We start from the raw sequence: 19,581 nt of genomic DNA on the forward strand, positions 1-19,581 counted from the left end.
CATATTCAATGCCATTTTTTTTAAGAACATGGGCTAATTCTACTTGCACCAGTCCTTGCAATGTTCACATTGCTAATTAATAAAACTAATGGAAAAGGTTACTGATTTAAGACCTCGGAAAAAACAATAAAAAGAATTATGATTCTTAGATTCATCATCAATTCAGTTCAGTCACTGAGTCGTGTTCGACTCTTTGTGACCCCACAACTTGTAGCACGCCAGGCCTCCCTGTCCATCACTAACTCCCAAAGTTCACCCAGACTCACATCCATTGAGTCGGTGATGCCATCCAGCCATCTCATCCTCTGTCATCCCCTTCTCCTCCTGCTCCCAATCCCACCCAGCATCAGGGTCTTTCCCAACAAGTCAACTCTTCGCATGAGGTAGCTAAAGTATTAGAGTTTCAGCTTTAGCATCAGTCCTTCCAATGAACACCCAGAACAAATCTCCTCTAGGATGGACTGCTTGGATCTCCTTGCAGTCCAAGGGACTCTCAAGAACCTTCTCCAACACCACAGTTCAAAAACATCAATTCTTTGGTGTTCAGCTTTCTTCACAGTCCACCTCTCACATTCATAACATGACCACTGGAAAAACCATAGCCTTGACTAGACGGACCTTTGTTGGCAAAGTAATGTCTCTGCTTTTTAATATGCTATCTAGGTTGGTCATAAGTTTCCCTCCAAGGAGTAAGCATCTTTTAATTAATGGCTGCAATCACCATCTGCAGTGATTTTGGAGCCCACAAAAATAAAGTCTGTTTCCACTGTTTCCCTATATATTTCCCATGAAGTGATGGGACCAGATGCCATGATCTTCGTTTTCTGAATGTTGAGCTTTAAGTCAACTTTTTCACTCTCCTTTTTCACTTTCATCAAGAGGCTTTTTTAGTTCCTCTTCACTTTCTGCCATAAGGGTGGTGTTATCTGCATATCTGAGGTTGTTGATATTTTCCCGACAGTCTTGAATCAAGCTTGTGCTTCTTCCAGCTCAGCATTTCTCATGATGTACTCTGCATATAAGTTAAACAAGAAAGCCTTCCTCAGCGATCAATGCAAAGAAATCGAAGAAAACAATAGAATGGCAAAGACTAGAGATCTCTTTAAGAAAATTAGAGATACCAAGGGAACATTTCATGCAAAGATGGGCATGATAAAGGACAGAAATGGTATGGACCTAACAGAAGCAGATGTTAAGAAGACGTGGCAAGAATACACAGAAGAACTGTACAAAAAAGATCTTCACTACCCAGATAACCACGATGGTATGATCACTCACCTAGAGCTAGACATCCTGGAATGTGAAGTCAAGTGGGCCTTAGAAAGCATCACTATGAACAAAGCTAGTGGAGGTCATGGAATTCCAGTTGAGCTATTTCAAATCCTACAAGATGATGCTGTGAAAGTGCTGCATTCAATATGCCAGCAAATCTGGAAAACTCAGCAGTGGCCACAGGACTGGAAAAGGTCAGTTTTCATTCCAATCCCAAAGAAAGGCAACGCCAAAGAATGCTCGAACTACCACACAATTGCACTCATCTCACATGCTAGTAAAGTAATCCTCAAAATTCTCCAGGACAGGCTTCAGCAATACATGAACTGTGAACTTCCAGAAGTTCAAGCTGGTTTTAGAAAAAGCAGAGGAACCGTAGACCAAGTTACCAACATCCGCTGGATCATCAAAAATGCAAGAGAGTTCCAAAAAAATATCTATTTCTGCTTTATTGACTATGCCAAAGCCTTTGACTGTGTGGATCACAATCAACTGTGGAAAATTCTGAAAGAGATGGGAATACCAGCCCACCTGACCTGCCTCTTGAGAAATCTGTATGCAAGCCAGGAAGCAACAGTTAGAACTGGACATGGAACAACAGACTGGTTCCATATAGGAAAAGGAATACGTCAAGGCTGTATATTGTCACCTTGCTTATTTAACTTATATGCAGAGTATATCATGGGAAATGCTGGGCTAGAAGAAGCACAAGCTGGAATCAAGACTGCTGGGAGAAATATCAATAACTTCAGATATGCAGACGACACCACCCTTATGGCAGAAAGTGAAGAAGTAAAAAGCCTCTTGATGAGAGTAAAGGAGGAGAGTGAAAAAACTGGCTTAACGCTCAACATCCAGGAAACTAAGATCATGGCATCTGGACCCATCAATTCACGAGAAATAGATGGGGAAACAGTGGAAACAGTGTCAGACTTTATGTTTTTGGGCTCCGAAATCACTGCAGATGTTGATTGCAGCCATGAAATTAAAAGACGCTTACTCCTTGGAAGGAAAGTTATGACCAACCTAGATAGCATATTTTAAAGCAGAAACATTACTTTGTCAACAAAGGTCCGTCTAGTCAAGGCTATGGTTTTTCCAGTAGTCATGTATGGATGTGAAAGTTGGACTGTGAAGAAAGCTGAGCGCTGAAGAATTAATGCTTTTGAACTGTGGCATTGGAGAAGACTCTTGAGAGTCCCTTGGACTGCAAGAAGATCCAACCAGTCCATCCTAAAGGAGATCAGTCCTGAGTATTCACTGGAGGGACTGATGTTGAAGCTGAAGCTCCAATACTTTGGCCACCTCATGCGAAGAGTTGACTCATTTAAAAGACCCTAATGCTGGGAAGGATTGGGAGCAGGAGGAGAAGGGGACAACAGAGGATGAGAATGCTGATAGGATCACCAACTCGATGGACATGGGTTTTGGTGGACTCTGGGTGTTGTTGATGGACAGGGAGGCCTGACGTGCTGCCCTTCATGGGGTCGCAGAGTCGGACACGACTGAGCGACTGAACTGAACTGAACTGAAGATATTAATGATTCACTAAAAAAGCTATTCAATATTGAAAAATACCTGTCAGTTAAGATAGACACTCATAGACAATACATGCTCCCAGAAACCAATGAATGCCCTTTCTAACTCACATTCTAAACAAGAAGCTTTTATTGCCACAACCATGAGTTCCACCAAATTGACAAGCCCCCTCCAACCAAATCTGGAAGGAAAACTGGCTCAATTTTAGACTCACTATAATTGATTCATAACAATCAACCCAAACTTCAGAAAAACAATACTGTCAATAACAGGGATACTCTCTCCATGAAGATGGGTTCTGAGAATCTCCTGACAGCTGCTCAGGAGTACCACAATCCATCCAGTGGATGCTAATTAAACTTCCCGTAATTTTTTGCATCAGGAACAAATCAATTTGCACAGTAGATTCATAATGGAAACTTATTCAAAATTTGACTAGGAGGTGGTAAAACTGTGTCTTACCTGTGCTAACATAACCCAGGTAAACATGAGAGGGGTGAGCCAAAATACAGAAACTCCTTCTCAAGGCCCTTTGCGTGTGTGTGTGTGTGTTAGTCACTCAGTCGTGTCTGACTCTTTGCGACCCATGGACTGTAGCCTGCCAGACTCCTCTGTCCATGGAATTCTCCAGGCAAGAATGCTATTTCTTACTCCAGAGGATCTTCCCGACCCAGGGATCAAACCTGGGTCTCCTGCATTGCAGGCAGATTCTTTACTGAGTCACCAGGAAATACAACTACCCAGGTCTCTAGACTATAAATATATACTATCAGTAGCCTATAAGTTTTCAGGATGGAAAAAACCCATTCCTTGATGAGAAGCTGCAGATGTTACAGTTGCTAGACTTTGTATTCTGAGCACAGGGAATTCCTACTTTCCTACCCAGTGGTCTTGGAACTCTGTTACTGAACATTGCCAAATCCACATGCCCAATGCACAGTAAGGCCACACAATACTAAAACATTAGAGTCTGGAAGAGAGAAAGGTTTATTAGAGGGCCATGCAAGCAGATGGGAGGCTCATTCCCTATGGACCCCAAAGTTACTGAAAGCTTTCATCAAACCCCTTTTAAAACCAAAAGGTAAGGGAGGGACGTGGTGAGTTGTTGCAAACGTCCTGGTGTCAGATCCTTCGTTCTTGAAGTTGGGTCATGGTCAGGTAACGATGTTCCTATAAATCTCTACCAAAGGAATGTTATTCTCTGTCATGACAAGAAAGGACAAGGTCCCAAGGTACAAGTTTCATCCTCCAAGGTCCCAGTCCCAGCTAAGAGGAGGCGTTGGCAGCTCCTTCAGGGCCAGGTCTCCAGATTCTGTGCACCTGTCATCTCTGAGGGAGCCAGGCGCCCAGGACTCAACTGGCACTCAGGCTCCTCAGGCTGCCCATGTGGTGGAGATGGGTCCGTAAGCTGCATCCCAAACGGCCACTGCTATTATTAGGTCACAGAGACCAGGATGGGGGAGAGGCTCACTGGTGCCTTAAGGCCTGGGCCAAGGCTAGTGGGTGGCCTCTAAAGCCCTGCAAGACACAGCCCCCAGTCTGCTCTCTGGGGCTCCCAGCTCACCCACTGTCCCAGTGCGGGGTGAACTGGAGGGCCTTCGGGAGAAGGCTGGGATCCACTCTTACCTCACTCTCCACCTCGCGACTACCACTCCACCATTGTCTGACCATCTAACTCTTGCTGCTTGATAGTTGGTTGCTTCTGGGCGGTCCCACTGCTGTGCTGTCCAATGGCTGAGCAGCACCACTAACAGTTGCTCACTGACAACTGGTTGCCAGTGGATGGGGCCCAGAGGCACCGACCAATGGTTGAGCAGAACCCATTGCCTGGTAACAGAACTCTGCAGGATTCCTCTCCTTACATAAAAACTGTACTCTCTATGCAGGAAAGGTAGAAAGAATAAATGAGACACTGAAACTAAACTCTTAATCAGGGGTTAGCAAACCAAAGCCCATGGGACAAATCTGGCCTATAGACTGTTTTCAGATGGCCCACAAGCTGAAAAAAATGTTTCCTGCATATTTTAAACATCTGCTTTAAACAAAAAAAAAAAAAAAAAAAAAAAAAGGAGAAAGAAGTGAATATGAAATATATGACAGAGATCATATTTGGCCTATATAAAGTTTTACTATCTGGCCCTTTACTGAAAAAACTTGCTGACTCTACTTTTAAATAAGTGGCAGTTCTTAATCTGCCTTAGCATAATGTATCATCACTACTGTTAATGGCCGCATGATCCCTTCCTCAGAGCTCATCCAGATTTTTTGCATAGGACATCATTACAGGATGTCCCATGTGACGGGTAATAATGCCTCTAATCACTATTTTGTTGCACGCAGATCTAGCTGAAAACTGTGAGAAGTCAATCTAGTATACTGTCTTATCCTCAACAGGCACAAGCCACCTTTCTAAAAGAGACATCGTCCCCACCTTTTATGCCTCCTAGCTCAGTGACCAGGTTCACTGGAAAAGATATCAGTGTGTATTACGTTGCAAAAATGGCCACAAATTCTTCCGATCCCATTTGCCTGCTCCTCAGCATATGCCTGTAGTTCTTTCCATGAGGAGATGGGAGTCTACTCCTCTATTCTTCGAGTCTGGCCTTGGACATGACTTGCTCTGGCCAACAAAAGCATTGTTAACAACATGACACAAGCAGAGGCTTGAAATCTGCTTGCACAATGGAGCCTACCCTCTCTTGCTGCTCTTAGGAACTCTCAACCAGTCTCATGTGAATGAGCTAGATGTTCTCTTCCCTGGTAGCTCAGCTGGTAAATAATCCACCTGCAATGCAGGAGACCCCGGTTTGATTCCTGGGTCGGGAAGATCCGCTAGATGATGGGCCCAGTGACCTCCACTGTCCTGCAACTGCCAGACCTGTGAATGAGACCATCAACTATCAGTGGACTATAAACGCATGTGTCATAAGGCCAGACAACACCATGAGGAAAAGAACAGAGCAAAGCTATCCCAGCCAATCCCGGCCAAACAGCTCATCCACAGAATCATGAGTAAATAAATGGCTGTTTTAAGCCATCTGGTTTTGGAAGCATCTTGTTTTGTAGAAAATGTTAAGTGATATAGATGCAAAAGTGTTTGAAATTATGAAAAGGAGCCATTTCAGGTCCTCTTGACAGCAGCTCCAACAGTCCATCCAGGGTGCAATATGTCATGATGAAAATAAACTTCAAACCCAGACCAATGCACATTCATTCCCATGACTGACTGCAAGTTGATGCTAACCAAAGAAGCCTCCAGAAGCAGATGGCCTCGAGGCACAAACAGGTTACTGGAGACCTTCTGATCAAGCAGACAATTTGCGAAGTATAAACTCCACTCAAAACAATGAAACAAAACTAGAATTTTGTTATAGCCAATCAAACCGACTGCCCGCCTCGTAAGATTGTTAACGTGTCACTATGGACTACTGCTTTCCTTCTGTTTCCTATGACTCTACTTTTCTTTATTTCCCCTTCGCTTTTCTGAAGCAAAATATTACTCACCTTGTTTTTTCCTTATTGCTATTCTTACAATTGAACTGTAGTTGATTTACAGCGTTAATTTCTGCTATACAGCAAAGTGATTCGATTTTACATGTATATATACATTCTTTTTCATATTTTTTTCCATTGTGGTTTATCATAGGATATTGAATACAGTTCCCCATCCTCACTGTGTTTTTAAGAATGAGTCAGACCATGGCCTCTTCTACCAACCTAATGTTTGCTGGACCTGTTACCATTTACAACTCCAGGGGTCACTAGAACCATGGGAATACCTCTGCTTAACACTAGCAAACAGCCTGTCAAGAACAGGATCTGAACATCTCTATACTTCAGAACATACAGACAATTATCTCCCAACCCAGACATTCAGGCTGGTTATTATAATTATACAGAATTATAAACAGCCAATGTTTTATCCAGAGAGAAAAATCACCCCCAATCACCTTTTAAAATACTCCTGTCTATGGTACTTTCATAACCATGCAAGTATTAAAAAATACAATCAAGGGAAATAAAAATACTTACAAGGCTTACCAAGAAATCCCATTAAACTATCCCAATGGTAGAAATACCTCCTCACTTGATACTTATTTCTAAGGTAACACCTTGTGGAAAATAGAAAAGAAAAATATACCTTTGTTCAGGAAAAGCAGGTTATAAAGAGTTGATTGATACAGTTATCATTGTATGTCATGATGATTCAGTGAAAAAGACATACACTTTCAACTCTTTACATATAAATCATATCAATCATGCAGCACCAGGCCTGTTCTTTATCTGTGACCTCTATGCATACCAAGAGCTATTTCTGGGATTTCTTACCCGCTCCTTTCAAGATTTTAAATCCTGTTCAGTCTCACCATCTGGGTCTCTTCAGAGGTCTCATAGAAGTGACCTCCCAGAAGTTGGAGGAGTCTATTGATTTGCTTGAGGGTTTTTACCTAGGTTAGGGCTCTCTGAATTTAAGATGGATCAGTAATATATCCCTTACTAGGGCTGAAATTATTCAATAAGACCATTCACATTTAAAAAAACACACAAAAAACAGAAAAAGAACTTTGTTTGCTTTCTTAGTAATTAATGAACCATCAACATAGCTTTATAATATTTATTGGTCTCACCAGGGGACATCTGCACTCTAGCTAATATTTCCTATTGTTTCTAGGTAAACACTTCAGTACAAGAAGAAATAATATCTTTAGAAAGTACAGACAAGGGCTGATTACTCTCAAAGGCTTGACAGTCTTGAGACCTGGAATCTATTTTCCTGACATGGGCTAGGTCAAGTAAAAAAACTGACTTCCTGAAATTTTCTGAACTGTTAACGATGAGCTTTCTCATTATAAAAATCCTTTTTCTCCAGTGCATTCTTAAGAGAGTTTTAAACACTACTGAACAACTGATGGTAGGTGAGCAAATGGTGATTCTACACAGGTAGAGAGAATTCTTTGATTAACCTTTATTTTCCAGGAGAGGCAGATGACCAAAGGGAGAGAATGATGAGTCCTGAGATGGTTGCCTAGCCTGGGCCATAAGTAACCACACCACACTGTATGTCCAACAGCCTTATAGTTAATTTCTGTTAAATAGATACATAGATGATGTACAGTAGAAAAGAATTTTTTAGTGAGTTTCTTCTTAGCAACACCATAGAAATACCAAGGATTTTATTCATTACTGATCAAGTTACTCATCTATATGGGAATGATACCCTCAGCTTTTGAAAAGCTGTTTCAAAAAATGTTTCAACTACAGAATTACTCTTGGATTAAGGACAGTAACCCACCACCAACTAAGAAGTACCATTTTATTTTTCAGAAAAATTTTGTTTTTAATAGAAAAACTATAAAACTGATTTAAATATGTTTAATATTTTAAAATAAAAATTAGGAGACCAGAAATATGCAAGTGATCAGAAATATACTGATCTAATCATCTTTTGAAAATAAAAACATTTATTCAAGATTCTATTAAAATATACAAAAAGCAAACTTATTTTAGGATTTAAACCAAAGAAACATTTTAAATACCTGTTACGCTGGCATGTAAGCCCAACAACAGTCTTGATCTTGATAAAGTCTACTTATTAACAACATGTCTTATAAGTGGTTCATTCCAGAAGTTGGAAATTATAAAATTAAATATAAGATAAAAAATTTAAAGTCCATAACATCAAAGTAATTTACTTTTACATACATAATTTTATTCTAAAAAACTGAAGGTGGTTGGGAGAAGAATATATAGAGAAGCAAACTTGGCCAGAGATAATCCTATAAACAAACAAAACACTGATGAAAAGATACCAAACTTTTTAAAGGAAAGCTCAAGGGAATTCCCTGGCAGTCCAGTGATTAGGACTCCACACTTCCACGACAAGGGGCACAATTTCCATTCTTGGTCAGGGAGCTAAGATCCTGCAAGCCACGTGATACAAAAACACACAAAGACACACCAAAAAGATAAGGTAAAGCTCAAGTACATATGGAGTGGAATAAATCAAAGATTATACTTCTATTCTAAAACTAGAAAAGGCTAGATTTCTATGGTTAGGATGAAAAAACTACCAACACTTTTAAATAAAAAATGCTTTTGCTAAAAAGCAGTTCTAAGAGAGGAGTTTATAGTGACATACGCTTACCTTAGGAAACAAAAAATCTCATAACAACCTAACCTTACACCAAAGGAACTAGAGAAAAAACAACAAAACACAAAATTAGTAGAAAGAAATCATAAAGATGAGAGCAGAAATAAATGACATATAGACTAGAAAACCAATAGAGAAGATCAATGAAGCAAAACGTTGGTTCTTTGAAAAGATAAAATTGATAAATCTTTGGACAGGCCCATCAAGAAAAAGAAAGGAAGGAGGCCAAATCAATAAAATTAGAAACGAAAAAGAAATTATAACCAACATCACAGAAATACAAAGGGACCATAAGAAATTATTATAGGCAACTATACCCCAATAAAACGGGCAACCTAGAAGAATCGGACAAATTCTTAGAAATGTACAATCTCCTAAAGTTGAACCAGGAAGAAATAGAAAATATGAACAGACCAATTACCAGTACTGAAATTGACTCAGTAATTTAAAAACTCCCAACAAACAGAAGTCCAGGACCAAAAGCCTGCTCCATTTTTTCCTGTCACAACTGTATTTAGAATCCACAGTAAATACACTCATTCTTGATTCCAATCACTCAGCCTTTCTATCGCCTAGCCACTCCATTTCCCTTCTTGGAGATCAAGTTAGCTGTTTCTTGTCCAGCCTTCCAGAGATATTTAATGCATATATAAGCATTATGTAGGTGTGTGTGTATGTACATCCATATATTTGGGTTGATCCCCATCTCATTTTAAACAATGGTAGCCTAATTCACATACTATTTTTCAAGTGGCTTTTCACACTTTAACAATATATCTCAGATATGTGGTATATATAATATATACAATGCAATATTACTCTGCATAAAAAAGAATGAAACATTGCCATTTGCAGCCATGTGGACAGACCTAGGGAATATTATGCGTAATGAAATATGTCAGACAGAGAAAGGCATGCATGTGGCATTTTAAAAATAATAAAAATAAACATATATACAAAACAGAAACAAACTCTCAGCATAGAAAACAAACTTGTGATAACCAAAGGGGAAAGGGAACGGAGGAGGGACAAATTAACAGGTATTATTATATAGTATATAAAATAAATAAGCAACAAGGATTCACTGTATGGCAGTAGGAATTATATCCAATATACTGTAATAACCTATAATGGAATATAATCTACACAAATACTGGATCACTATGCTGTACACCTGAAAATAACAGAATATTATGAGTCAACTATACCTTCATTTTTCTATTCAACTATCAAATTCATTTTTTAAAAAACTGAAAAAAATCCAACAGATCTCAAAGATAATTCCATATCAACACACAAACATTTTAAAATTCTTTTTTGTGACACCTAGTGTTCTGTGGTGCTAACACTTTTTCAATTAATTCCTTATTGAGAGGCATTAGATTGGTACCAATTATTTGCTCTTATAAAAAATTTGGGATGAATAACACTGAGCAACCTAATTTTACAACTAAGTACAGATAATTACATCTGTAGAGTAAATTTTTAGATATCAAAAGTTCTGCCCTTTCCACTACTCCATAGCTGCCTTAGGATTCTAAGAAATAACACAAGACTCACAATGATATCCATTTAAATTATTTTATTTAAAAATGTGACCCAAATACCCAAATTACACTTTCCACTTCAATACAAAATTTAAAATTGTTTTTCAGAATATGCTGAAGGACCAAAACAGCCTGAGAGATGGATTTATGCCCAAGGAAAATGACCTCAAAGCCAGCAGCACAAGTATTGTACTGGCTCTCACTTCGCACTCAGAAGGTATCTGTTCCTGAGGATTCCGTGTCCGCCTGGACAGTGCCGATGCTCAGAGACTGAGAGCAGTCTTCCAGGTTCACTGAGGGTAGTGTCACAGACATCTTGGCAGGTGATGTCTGAGAAGTGAAGAGTGGAACCGCTTTACCACCTGTAAAACGAGAAACTCATTCAGAATGCTAAAGAAGTGTACCTGAGTACTCATATGCCTTGAAACTTTCCCAAATAATACTGGGGATCAAAATGAGAATTGCACTTGAGATAAATTCTTTTCTCAAGGTGCTCAGATCTTGTCAGAGAAATAAAATCACCCTTCTTTCCATACTCACTCCCAGACAATTAGAGACAATATTTTACAAGTATATGTTATGATCCGAATGTTTATGTTGCCCCAAAATTTATATGTTGAAACTAGTGTGGTGGTATTAAAAAGTGTAACCTTTGGGAGGTGCTTAGCTCAAGAGAGTGAAGCCCTCATACAAGATTAGTGCCTTTATGAAAAGAGGCCCCAGAGAGCTTGCCACCCCCTTCCACCATGTGAGGACACAGAACAAGGAAGAGGTGCCTCGATCTTGGGACGACCAGCCTCCAGAACTGTGAGAAATAAATTTCTGTTGTCTAAAAGCCACTCAGTCTACAGTGTTTTGTTGCAGTAGCCTGAATGGACTAAGACAGGATACAAGTGCCCAAAGTCATGTTACAGATGATAAACAGTAGGTAAGACCAAGTAGGGAAGACAGTTTGAAATGAAGAAATCATTAATATGTTCAAAAAGAAAAAAAAAAAAAAAGGGTTGACTACATATGTATATCTATCTGTCGACAGCCTAATTCATTCCTCTAAGTTTAAAAAGCACACTGCCTAAGAATATAAAGAATGTCAACCTGGTACTGTTTTCAGTTCAGTTCAGTTCAGTTCAGTCACTCAGTCGTGTCCGACTATTTCTGACCCCATGAATCGCAGCACGCCAGGCCTCCCTGTCCATCACCATCTCCCGGAGTTCACTCAGACTCACGTCCATCAAGTCCGTGATGCCATCCAGCCATCTCATCCTCGGTCGTCCCCTTCTCCTCCTGCCCCTAATCCCTCCCAGCATCAGAGACCACAAAAACCTTCATTTCAAATTTCATGGATTTGCCATCAGTTCAGTTCAGTTCAGTCGCTCAGTCGTGTCTGACTATTTGCAACCCCATGAATCGCAGCACGCCAGGCCTCCCTGTCCATCACCAATTCCCGGAGTTAACTCAAACTCACGTCCATTGAGTCGGTGATGCCATCCAGCCATCTCATCCTCAGTCGTCCCCTTCTCCTCCGGCCCCCAATCCCTCCCAGCATCAGAATCTTTTCCAATGAGTCAATTCTGCATGAGGTGGCCAAAGTACTGGAATTTCAGCTTTAGCATCATTCCTTCCAAAGAACACCCAGGACTGATCTCCTTTAGAATGGACTGGTTGGATCTCCATATATACATAATAATAAGCATCTTAAAGGCAAATCATCTTAAATAATCTTACAGATATCTCTGAGTCAACAGTCATTGTAATTTACAATAGTCTTTAAAATAGTTTCCACAGTAATAAAGTGAAATTTTCCATCAGACTTTTATAGGGACCATAGTAAAAGAAGTCAGTTTTGAAGATTTCAATGATGACTCAATCACAGCTGTCCAAGATGATTAAAATATTTGTAAAAGACAGATTCCTTTCATATTATGATATCTAACAATGATTATTTTAATAATATCATTCCTGTTTGTTACTTACATCAATTTCTTTATTTTTTTTCATAAAAGAGGAAAGGGAAATAAGATTTGGTATCATTATATCAATATCACAAAGTAATGCACCCGCATAATCCTCTAAGAAGAAAGCAATTCTTATGTCATTTTAAATAGAATAAGTATTTTAAATAGAAAAAGAATTCTTGAAATCCGGCTCTGTCAGGATACGATAAAAATTAAAATTAAGAAACAATAAGAACTTAAAATCTTCATAGTACATAAGCATTTAAATATTCTGACATTTTACAAAGTCATAATGTAGAATACTCAAGTAACCAAGAGTAGTATCCAAGACCAGAGTATACCTTGCCAATAAAGTAAAAACCAACACAGGGTACAACTAAGGCTTGAGAACAAAATTAATGGTCAACCTGTAAATTTAAACGCTATCTTTCCTCAATTAAGAAAAAATTTCATTCCTTCCATTACTCACATATCTGTCAAAAACTACACTGTTACCAGACATTCTTCTTTTCTCTGTTATCCAATTTCACAAAACTGCTTTACATGTGCCTTTATTTTCTACTCTAAGCATTAGATTACTGATTAGATTGTTCAATGATGTAACAACAGCTGTAACTGTTTTTTTTTTGGGGGGGGACATTGAAGAAGTTCTCAAGACTCAATGTACATATTAAATTCAATTATTATAAAGTTATGTTAATTCTTGTAATTACTATCTTATATTTATAAAGAAATTAAAATTTTGCAAAAATCTTTTTCACGTCATCTTATCTCATCCTGATAGTAATTCTGGAAGAAAGACAAGGAAAAGGTAACTGAGGCAGGGAGATATCAGAGTGGGCCTTTCCAAATGCATATGCTCACTAAGTAAATATCTATTAAAGTATATTGTATGTGTGGAGCTAAGAGGGTGTTAATTAAGAAGATACACAGGTGAGAAAGAAACAGTCCTCATCTTCAAGAAGTTTAAAATCTAGTAGTGGAAGTAAACATATAGAGGAATACTTGGTTTAAGTTAAGTGAAAGCAACAGTTGAGCTAGGACTTAAAAGATGTGGAAGGCAAAGAAGGAAATAATAAAATAAATGATAACAGAAATAGAGAAGGATAAAGAAAAGTGAATAAAGAGAAAACAGAGGAACACAAAAGGAAATGTTAGATAAGGAGACCCAAAAGTGAAGAGTCACACAAGGTAAGAGACGGTTTTCAAGAAAGAGTCTAGTGTAATTCATCTAATTCATACTCATCACTTTCTGCCTGATACCAAATACATTAATTACCCACTTAAAATCATTATTTTTAAGGTGGTCGAGAGGAATTCCATTTTAGAAGTAGTATGTAATGGCAGGGGCACCTAAAGAGAGGAGCAGTGTCTCTCCTCCTTTGGACTCTCCTTTTTCTCACCAGGTTGCCTCTGTCTCCTCCCTCCCCCTTCTCTTCTTTACCCAACTCTGTGAATCTCTGTGTGTTCCAGACGGTGGAGAATACTTCAGTTCAGTTCAGTTCAGTCACTCAGTTGTGTCTGACTCTTTGCGACCCCATGAATCGCAGCACGCCAGGCCTCCCTGTCCATCACCAACTCCAGGAGTTCACTCAGATTCACGTCCATCGAGTCAATGATGCCATCCAGCCATCTCATTCTCTGTCGTCCCCTTTTCCTCCTGCCCCCAATCCCTCCCAGCATCAAAGTCTTTTCCAGTGAGTCAACTCTTCGCATGAGGTGGCCAAAGTACTGAAGTTTCAGATTTAGCATCATTCCTTCCAAAGAAATCCCAGGTCTGATCTCCTTCAGAATGGACTGGTTGGAGAACACTTAGGGAACTGATTACTGGCTGGATCTGTCTCTCTCCTTTTGATTTCCCCCTTTATCCTCCTGGCCACCTCTGTCTCCTTCCTCCCTTTTCTCTTCTCTGTATAACTCCGTGGACATCTCTAAGCAGTCCAGACTGTGGAGTGCACATAAGGAAGTGATTAATGGCGAGCTTGTTCTCTCCTCTTTTGATTCCACCTCATCTCATTCAGGTCACCTCTAACTCCCTCCTCCCTCTTCTCTTCTCCATGTAACTCTGTGAACCTCTCTGGGTGTCCCTCACTGTGGAGAAACTTTTCATCTTTAACCTAGATGTTTTATCAATGGTGCTGTTTAGAAGGAGAAGTCTTGAGACTACTGTAAAAATAAGACTGAAAACCAGAAGCAGGAGGCTTAAGTCCAAATCCTGAGAACATCAGAGAACTCCTGACTCCAGGGAACATTAATCAATAGGAGCTCATCAAACGCCTCCATACCTACATTGAAACCAAGTACCACCCAAGGGCCAACAAGTTCCACAGCAAGACATACCACACAAATTCTCCAGCAACACAGGGACACAGCCCTGAGCTTCAATATACAGGCAGCTCAAAGTTACTCCAAAACCACTGACATCTCATAACTCATTACTGGACACTTCATTGCACTCCAGAGAGAAGAAATCCAGCTCCACCCACCAGAACACCGACACAAGCTTCCCTAACCAAGAAACCTTAACAAGCCACCGATACAACCCCACCCACAGCGAGGAAACTTCATAATAAAGAGAACTCTGCAAACTACCAGAATACAGAAAGGCCACCCCAAATGCAGCAATATAAACAAGATGAAGAGACAGAGGAATACCCAGCAGGTAAAGGAATAGGATAAATGCCCACCAAACCAAACAAAAGAGGAAGAGATAGGGAATCTACCTGATAAAGAATTCCAAATAATGATAGTGAAAATGATCCAAAATCTTGAAATAAAAAGGCAATCACAGATAAATAGCCTGGAGACAAGGATTGAGAAGATGCAAGAAAGGTTTAACAAGGACCTAGAAGAAATAAAAGAGTCAATATATAATGAATAATGCAATAAATGAGATCAAAAACACTCTGGAGGCAACAAATAGTAGAATAATGAAGGCAGAAGATAGGATTAGTGAAATAGAAGATAGAATGGTAGAGATAAATGAATCAGAGAGGAAACAAGAAAAATGAATTAAAAGAAATGAGGACAATCTCAGAGACCTCCAGGACAATATGAAACGCTCCAACATTTGAATAATAGGCATCCCAGAAGAAGAAGACAAAAAGAAAGACCATGAGAAAATACTTGAGGAGATAATAGATGAAAACTTCCCTAAAATGGGGAAGGAAATAATCACCCAAGTCCAAGAAACCCAGAGAGTCCCAAACAGGGTAAACCCAAGGCGAAACACCCCAAGACACATATTAATCAAATTAACAAAGATCAAACACAAAGAACAAATATTAAAAGCAGCAAGGGAAAAACAACAAATAACACACAAGGGGATTCCCATAAGGATAACAGCTGATCTTTCAATAGAAACTCTTTAGACAAGGAGGGAATGGCAAAACATACTTAAAGTGATGAAAGAAAATAACCTACAGCCCAGATTACTGTACCCAGAAACGATCTCATTCAAATATGAAGAAGAAATCAAAACCTTTACAGACAATCAAAAGCTGAGAGAATTCAGCAGCATCAAACCAGCTATCCAACAAATGCTAAAGGATATTCTCTAGACAGGAAACACAAAAAGGGTGTATAAACTCGAACCCAAAACAATAAAGTAAATGCCAATGGGATCATCAGTTCAGTTCAGTTCAGTTGCTCAGTTGTGTCCGACTCCTTGCGACCCCATGAATCGCAGCACGCCAGGTCTCCCTGTCCATCACCAACTCCCAGAGTTCACTCAGATTCATGTCCATTGAGTCAATGATGCCATCCAGCCATCTCATCCTCTGTCGTCCCCTTCTCTTCCTGCCCCCAATCCCTCCCAGCATCAGAGTCTTTTCTAATGAGTTAACTCTTCGCATGAGGTGGCCAAAGTACTGGAGCTTCAGCTTTAGCATCATTCCTTCCAAAGAAATCCCAGGGCTGATCTCCTTCACAATGGATTGGTTGGATCTCTTTGCAGTCCAAGGGACTCTCAAGAGTCTTCTCCAACACCACAGTTCAAAAGCATCAATTCTTCGGCACTCAGCCTTCTTCACAGTCCAACTCTCACATCCATACATGACCACTGGAAAACCATAGCCTTGACTAGATGGACCTTAGTCAGCAAAGGAATGTCTCTGCTTTTGAATACGCTATCTAGGTTGGTCATAACTTTTCTTCCAAGGAGTAAGCGTCTTTTAATTTCATGGCTGCAGTCACCGTCTGCAGTGATGTTGGAGCCAAAAAAAATAAAGTCTGACACTATTTCCACTGTTTGCCCATCTATTTCCCATGAAGTGATGGGACCGGATGCCATGATCTTCGTTTTCTGGATGTTGAGCTTTAAGCCAACTTTTTCACTCTCCTCTTTCACTTTCATCAAGAGGCGTTTTAGTTCCTCTTCACTTTCTGCCATAAGGGTGGTGTCATCTGCATAGCTGAGGTTATTGATATTTCTCCCGGCAATCTTGATTCCAGCTTGTGTTTCTTCCAGTCCACTTATCAATAATTACCTTAAACGTAAATGGGTTGAATGCCCCAACCAAAAGGCAAAGACTGGCTGAATGGATACAAAAATAAGACCCCTATATATGTTGTCTACAAGAGACCCACCTCAAAACAAGGGACACATACAGACTGAAAGTCAAGGGCTGGAAAAAGATACTCCATGCAAACAGAGACCAAAAGAAAGCAGGAGTAGCAATACTCATATCAGATAAAATACACCTTAAAACAAAGGCTGTGAAAAGAGACAAAGAAGGACACTACATAATGATCAAAGGATCAATCCAAGAAGATATAACAATTATAAATATATATATGCACCCTGCATAGGAGCACCGCAATACGTAAGACAAATGCTAACAAATATGAAAGGAGAAATCAACAATAGCACAATAATAGTGGGAGACTTTAACACCCCACTCACACCTATGGATAGATCAACTAAACAGAAAATTAACAAAGAAATACAAACTTTAAATGATACGATAGACCAGTTAGACTTAATCTATAGGACATTTCACCCCAAAACAATGAATTTCACCTTTTTCTCAAGCGCACACAGAACCTTCTCCAGGATAGATCACATCCTTGGCCATAAATCTAGCCTTGGTAAATTCAAAAAAGTTGAAATCATTCTAAGCATCTTTTCTGACCATAATGCAATAAGATTAGATCTCAATTACAGGAGAAAAACTATTAAAAATTCCAATATATGGAGGCTGAACAACACGCTTCTGAATAACCAACAAATCACAGAAGCAATCAAAAAAGAAATCAAAAGAGGCATAGAAACGAATGAAAATGAAAACATAACAACCCCAAACTTGTGGGACACTGTAAAAGCAGTGCTAAGGGGAAAGTTCATAGCAATACAGGCATACCTCAAGAAACAAGAGAAAAGTCAAATAAATAACCTAACTCTACACCTAAAGCAACTAGAAAAGGAAGAAATGGAGAACCCCAGGGTTAGTAGAAGAAAAGAAATCTTAAAAATTAGGGCAGAAATAAATGCAAAAGAAAAAAAAGAGACCATAGAAAAAATCAACAAAGCCAAAGCTGGTTCTTTTTTTTTTTTTTTTTTTTTTTTTAATTTTTTTATTTTTTTTTAAATTTTAAAATCTTTAATTCTTACATGCGTTCCCAAACATGAACCCCCCTCCCACCTCCCTCCCCACAACATCTCTCTGGGTCATCCCCATGCACCTGCCCCAAGCAAGCTGCACCCTACGTCGGACATGGACTGGCGATTCAATTCTTACATGACAGTATACAAGTTAGAATTCCCATTCTCCCAAATCTTCCCACCCTCTCCCTCTCCCTCTGAGTCCAAAAGTCCGTTATACACATCTGTGTCTTTTTTCCTGTCTTGCATACAGGGTCGTCATTGCCATCTTCCTAAATTCCATATATATGTGTTAGTATACTGTATTGGTGTTTTTCTTTCTGGCTTACTTCACTCTGTATAATTGGCTCCAGTTTCATCCATCTCATCAGAACTGATTCAAATGAATTCTTTTTAACGGCTGAGTAATACTCCATTGTGTATATGTACCACAGCTTTCTTATCCATTTATCTGCTGATGGACATCTAGGTTGTTTCCATGTCCTGGCTATTATAAACAGTGCTGCGATGAACATTGGGGTGCATGTGTCTCTTTCAATTCTGGTTTCCTCCGTGTGTATGCCCAGAAGTGGGATTGCTGGGTCATAAGGTAGTTCTATTTGCAATTTTTTAAGGAATCTCCACACTGTTCTCCATAGTGGCTGTACTAGTTTGCATTCCCACCAACAGTGTAGGAGGGTTCCCTTTTCTCCACACCCTCTCCAGCATTTATTGCTTGCAGATTTTTGGATCGCAGCCATTCTGACTGGTGTGAAGTGGTACCTCATTGTGGTTTTGATTTGCATTTCTCTAATAATGAGTGATGTTGAGCATCTTTTCATGTGTTTGTTAGCCATCCGTATGTCTTCTTTGGAGAAATGTCTATTTAGTTCTTTGGCCCATTTTTTGATTGGGTCGTTTATTTTTCTGGAATTGAGCTGCAGAAGTTGCTTGTATATTTTTGAGATTAGTTGTTTGTCAGTTGTTTCATTTGCTATTATTTTCTCCCATTCAGAAGGCTGTCTTTTCACCTTGCTTATAGTTTCCTTTGTTGTGCAGAAGCTTTTAATTTTAATTAGATCCCATTTGTTTATTTTTGCTTTTATTTCCAGAATTCTGGGAGGTGGATCATAGAGGATCCTGCTGTGATTTATGTCTGAGAGTGTTTTGCCTATGTTCTCCTCTAGGAGTTTTATAGTTTCTGATCTTACATTTAGATCTTTAATCCATTTTGAGTTTATTTTTGTGTGCGGTGTTAGAAAGTGATCTAGTTTCATTCTTTTACAAGTGGTTGACCAGTTTTCCCAGCACCACTTGTTAAAGAGATTGTCTTTACTCCATTGTATATTCTTGCCTCCTTTGTCAAAGATAAGGTGTCCATATGTGTGTGGATTTCAAAGCTGGTTCTTTAAAAGGATAAATAAAATTGACAAACCATTAGCCAGACTCATCAAGAAACAAAGGGAGAAAAATCAAATCAATAGAATTAGAAATGAAAATGGAGAGATCACAACAGACAACACAGAAATACAAAGG

General features: G+C 39.3%; 1 protein-coding gene across 1 annotated transcript in view; it reads right to left on the reverse strand.

Annotated features, from left to right (window-relative positions):
- KIAA0586 (KIAA0586 ortholog) overlaps positions 10,530 to 19,581 on the reverse strand; it is a 139,896-nt gene continuing 130,844 nt past the window's right edge. Inside the window, exon 32 of the mRNA XM_013967209.2 lies at positions 10,530 to 10,871. Coding sequence (XP_013822663.2) covers positions 10,720 to 10,871 — 152 coding nt within the window. The 3' untranslated portion in view covers positions 10,530 to 10,719. The remainder of the gene's footprint in view (positions 10,872 to 19,581) is intronic.

The sequence above is a fragment of the Capra hircus genome, chromosome 10 (assembly GCF_001704415.2).
Source record: "Capra hircus breed San Clemente chromosome 10, ASM170441v1, whole genome shotgun sequence".
In the NCBI taxonomy this organism is placed as follows: Eukaryota; Metazoa; Chordata; class Mammalia; order Artiodactyla; family Bovidae; genus Capra; species Capra hircus.